Here is a 4,604-nt window from a genome sequence, read left to right as displayed (position 1 = left end):
AACAAACCATGTTTAGCTGTGGTAGAGACAATTTTCTTTTACACTAACATATCCGATAACTATGACAACTAACTTCGTGCTGCTATAAATAAATTGATCTGTAACAAACATGCATACTTTGCTATCACATCCTTATATTACACTGTTAAAAATGGCATGAAATTTAATATACTTTTAAGTTACACTATTTGAACTAAATTTCATGACATTACATTAAATTTAATGTATTTATAACTGAAAAGTATATTTGCGTTAATATACATGAAATTTAATGTATTTTTCATGAAAATTTATGAAATTTAATGTACTTTTTATAAAATTTTATTAAAAGTACATTAAATTTCATAAATTTAATGTACATGTTCATTACATTTAAGTAACTACTGTAACTTAATTTTCAGTTAAATCATTCATTACTTTTAATTTCGTTCATAACCACAAGCTTCATTTACATGTAAAGGAAGCTCGTAATTACATTTCTAATAGTGTACTATATAATAATTATAATCTTTCATATAAGAGGTACATAAGTAAGCGAATATCGATATAGGAGTGTGGCTCAGTGGAAAAGTGGCAGCCTCGTAGAGTAGACTTGGAGACCAGGCTTCGGTTCGAATCTCGACAGGAGCGGAGCTGATTTTCTCGTGCTATCGGTTATGCCTTACGACGAGTAATTTCGAGTGGTGAACACACACGTGCAATGTGAGCGATGATTGCTAAATGAGTATTTTGCAATGGTATAAATTTTTTCACTCAAATTTACATTTTTACCACTCAAAAATACTCGTAATGTATACGTTTTTACCCCTCAGATATATTCGTGTCCTGCATGAGTGCAATCCGTTTTAACCACTCATTTTTACAGAAAAGTTCCTGTTTGCGATCTAAAAACGGAGTCAAACTCACTGAGTAAAATGCACGTTTTCACCACTCAAATTAACCGTTCGCGCGGGCTAAAAACGAGCTAAAATGGTGAAAAATTTTTATAAAAGTATATATATGTATATGTATCGCAAATAAATTGCTGGGATATAATACGTTTGTCGGCAATAGTGTGATTATGCCATTAAATTGATCAACATATGAAAAATATAATTAAAATTTTATAATTGTAATAAAGTAAATGTTCACTTTGTTTTTAGAGGAACAATTTGCGAAGTATGTAAAAGAACTCTTGCACGAAGGCTCGGTAAGCAGGGTTACGAATGTAGGGATTGTCAGATGAAGTGTCACAAACATTGTCATGTGAAAGTCGATATGACATGTCCTACATCCACTATCCAAAGCATCGAGTTGTGAGTATCCTAAATCTTAATATCATCATCATTTTAAATATTAAGTTGAATATTCCCAAGTTTTAATGCAAATGTAGAGTCTCGTTGTAATTACAGTTAAAAATTTTCAAACATTGTTATAATTATGTTTTATTTATTTTAATAATAAATTTACGATACCATGTCCTAATACAACTTTTTTCGCGTAAGGTCCTTACTGCCAGTACTGAGCGAATAGGATAGGTAAGACTTTGAAAATTTAGAAATGAGTGAATTTGCTATAAATGGTATCGCGCATGAGGAAGTGCCTGTCCCCAATAGATTGATCGACGTCTGATGTCTTTGATAATCTGCTTGTGAAAATGCATTAATTCTGCTTGCTCTTATTCTTTAACCGAGTTTTTCGTTCTGGTTATACATATATGTATATCACCGAGATTAATCGAAAAGTACCTTTTGAAAACGTTATTGTCAGTAAAGCACGACTGAATGCATAATATACATATGTATTATACGTGTAATTATTATCTCTATTTTTCTTATTTGATCCAGAATTCAGAGAACAATCTTATCCACTAATATTTATGATTTTTAGGATGTGCATCAAGGTTCAGCCACTCGAACGAAAGCCTTCTATGCTTCTATGTTCACGATAACGATGTCGCGTTATATATGCGATACGTTAAATTTCGAACATGCGACTTATTTTTTAACTTAAGACAACACAACGATGATTGTAATCCATTTCTAAAAGTTTCATGCCTGTCACGTTTTAGTTCTTTCATATTCGAGACGAAAAGATAACACTATAGTTTACAAAAAAATATATTTTCTTAAATTATTTTGATCAGACAAGGTGTTTCTTATAGATTTTTGGATACATCGAAAACGATGCCACACATAAGCTAAATTTCATCAGCACGTCACAGGCTTCCAAAATAATCGAAATATAATGTATCAAAAATGGCTTTTTTGCGACATTTAACATTTTTTTAATAAAAGTGTATTTCTTTAAATTTCAATACTTTATTAGCCGCATGTTATGTAGAACTCAAATACAGAGTTTTCTTAACTTTTTTTTTGCAAAATGATGTTAAATATCATGAAAAAGTCATTTTCGAAAATGGCACATCTACTCATTAAATGTCAATTAATTATTTTAGAAAGCCGATGTGCTGGAGAAATTTGGTTTGCAACACTGCACGCGTTTTCAGGTTTTTTATTTCAAAATCTATAAGATATACCTTGTCCAAATTCTTTGCTGTAAAGTAGCATAATTCAAGTTACGTATTCTTTAATATTTGACAAATACAGAAGATGATTCGTTTGCATTCATAACGTAAATGGAATTAGATCTGTTATTATAATGCGAAAATTTGTTAAATTTAATTTTAGGTACAAATTATGTTCCATAAATTATGAACCATTGCTTTGTAAAAAGTAAATGAATTACAAACATTAAGATAAGAATTTATTTTGCAAACGTTAAAATCCTTTCATTATATGTTTAGAGTATCAAAGGATCAAATTTTGCAGAATAAATTATATATCATTTCTACTGCGCTTTAATCAATCGATCTTTTACATTGATCGTCACGTCTTCTACGCTACATGATAGTAATGAAGCCGACCTTGAAATCAAAATTTGAAAAATATGCTTTCGTATAATACGCATAAAACTTACGAAACATATTCGCTCGTACACTCTCTGTACAGTTATACCTACCTAGCTTCCAATAATGACGTTAATAGTAACGTTAAAAGCTCGCGCTTCATCATTGAGCATCGACCAGCGTCTAATTTCGTCCAAATTATACACACACACTGTAAAAGAGCAATGTACAATTACATATGAGCAACAAGTGTAAAAATCATACGATTTATAATGGAAATATGTATACATTTGTGTATATGGAAGTATAGTCTGTAAACAATTTAACGTTTAACGTATGAATTGAAACTTTACTGTTTATTACAAGAAGAGCGTCACGTAGCGTGCGGGTATGTGGTGTGTATAATTTGCCGATGATTGCATGAAATAACTAATAAAATAATGATATTAATGATAAATATACTAATCACGATAACAGTCTTTATGATAGTAATAACCATGAGAGTAATGTTAATTACAATAACGATAACGGAAAGTAATGGTAAAAAATACATCCAGATTATTATATCTAGCTATGTTAAATTTGTTTAATTTTCTCTCACATTTAGCACAAATATTTACCAACTGTGTACCTGTATATTTTTGCCTTAATATAAATACGCGTGTTTATGCAATTTACACGTCGGAAAAAACGATGAGACTGTCTTATATTGATTACCGCATTCACGATGATGAAGAGCAAGTCATCTTAATGAAAATTCTATCGAATGTACGTCAATGTAGACAAACTCGAATTATATATTGCAGATTCAAATTACTTAAATGAATACATGTATAAGTAAGCGCTTATGATGCTTTCAGTTCAACTTCAACTGATAATATTAGAAACTTTGTAACAACACGAGGAACATCCAATATCAATTTACATCAATTTCTTATATTTTAACCCTCAGTACACATAACTCTGGCGGTCCGTATCTACACACATCCGGGTATTTGTAACCCAGCGTTTTCTTTTGCTTGTATCTCAGATTTTTTAATCTATCGTTTGAAGACTGAAAAAAAAGAATTTTTGAGTTAGAAAGTCTAAAATGTCGTAGCATAAAAGATATTTTGCAATAAGTAAGAAGAGATGGGAAAAAAACGTGAAAACATTGAATTTTTTTCAAAACTTTATCTTTTTGTTAAAAATAAATAAAAAAAGATTTTATTAGTGATGAATCAACAGCTAATAAGTTGAATTTTAAGAAGCTATAAGCATTTTTGCGATTTGTTCTGAAAATGATATTTTTTTGCAGAGTGAAAATGAGTGATTTTTCAGTTTTATGGAAACTAATCATAAGCCGAAAATCTTTGAATTTTGATAGAAATAAATAAAAAAAGTGATCCTAATGTTCTTCTAATAGTAAATGTGTTGTATTAACAATTTACTCTTATATTTAGTATTTATCGCATTTGCCGCGGAAGTTATTAACGAGGAAGAAGAAGAAATATTTTCTATTATTAAGAACACAATAAAATTGAGTTAAATAATTTTTTTATGATGTGCATTCATGACTAAAATCATAAATAATTCAATTAATCATTTCTACTTACATTTTAATTTTGCAGTAAGTCCAGATTTTTTGACGTTGTACCCAGGAGGAGTTAGGATAACTTCAACATGTACTTTACACCGTACAATTATCAGGGAATGGAAGTAACTCGTTACTTGTAAC

General features: G+C 29.9%; 1 protein-coding gene across 1 annotated transcript in view; it reads left to right on the top strand.

Annotated features, from left to right (window-relative positions):
• LOC108760529 (uncharacterized) overlaps nt 1-2,699 on the top strand; it is a 14,645-nt gene extending 11,946 nt beyond the window's left edge. The window contains exons 14-15 of the mRNA XM_018506541.1: nt 1,143-1,295; nt 1,870-2,699. Of these exons, the coding sequence (XP_018362043.1) occupies nt 1,143-1,295; nt 1,870-1,930 (214 nt within the window). The 3' untranslated portion in view covers nt 1,931-2,699. The remainder of the gene's footprint in view (nt 1-1,142; nt 1,296-1,869) is intronic.
• Nucleotides 2,700-4,604: the final 1,905 nt, after the last annotated feature.

This window comes from Trachymyrmex cornetzi, unplaced genomic scaffold, assembly GCF_001594075.2.
Source record: "Trachymyrmex cornetzi isolate Tcor2-1 unplaced genomic scaffold, Tcor1.1 scaffold226, whole genome shotgun sequence".
Taxonomy (NCBI): domain Eukaryota; kingdom Metazoa; phylum Arthropoda; class Insecta; order Hymenoptera; family Formicidae; genus Trachymyrmex; species Trachymyrmex cornetzi.
This window is presented reverse-complemented; position numbering and strand designations above follow the sequence as displayed.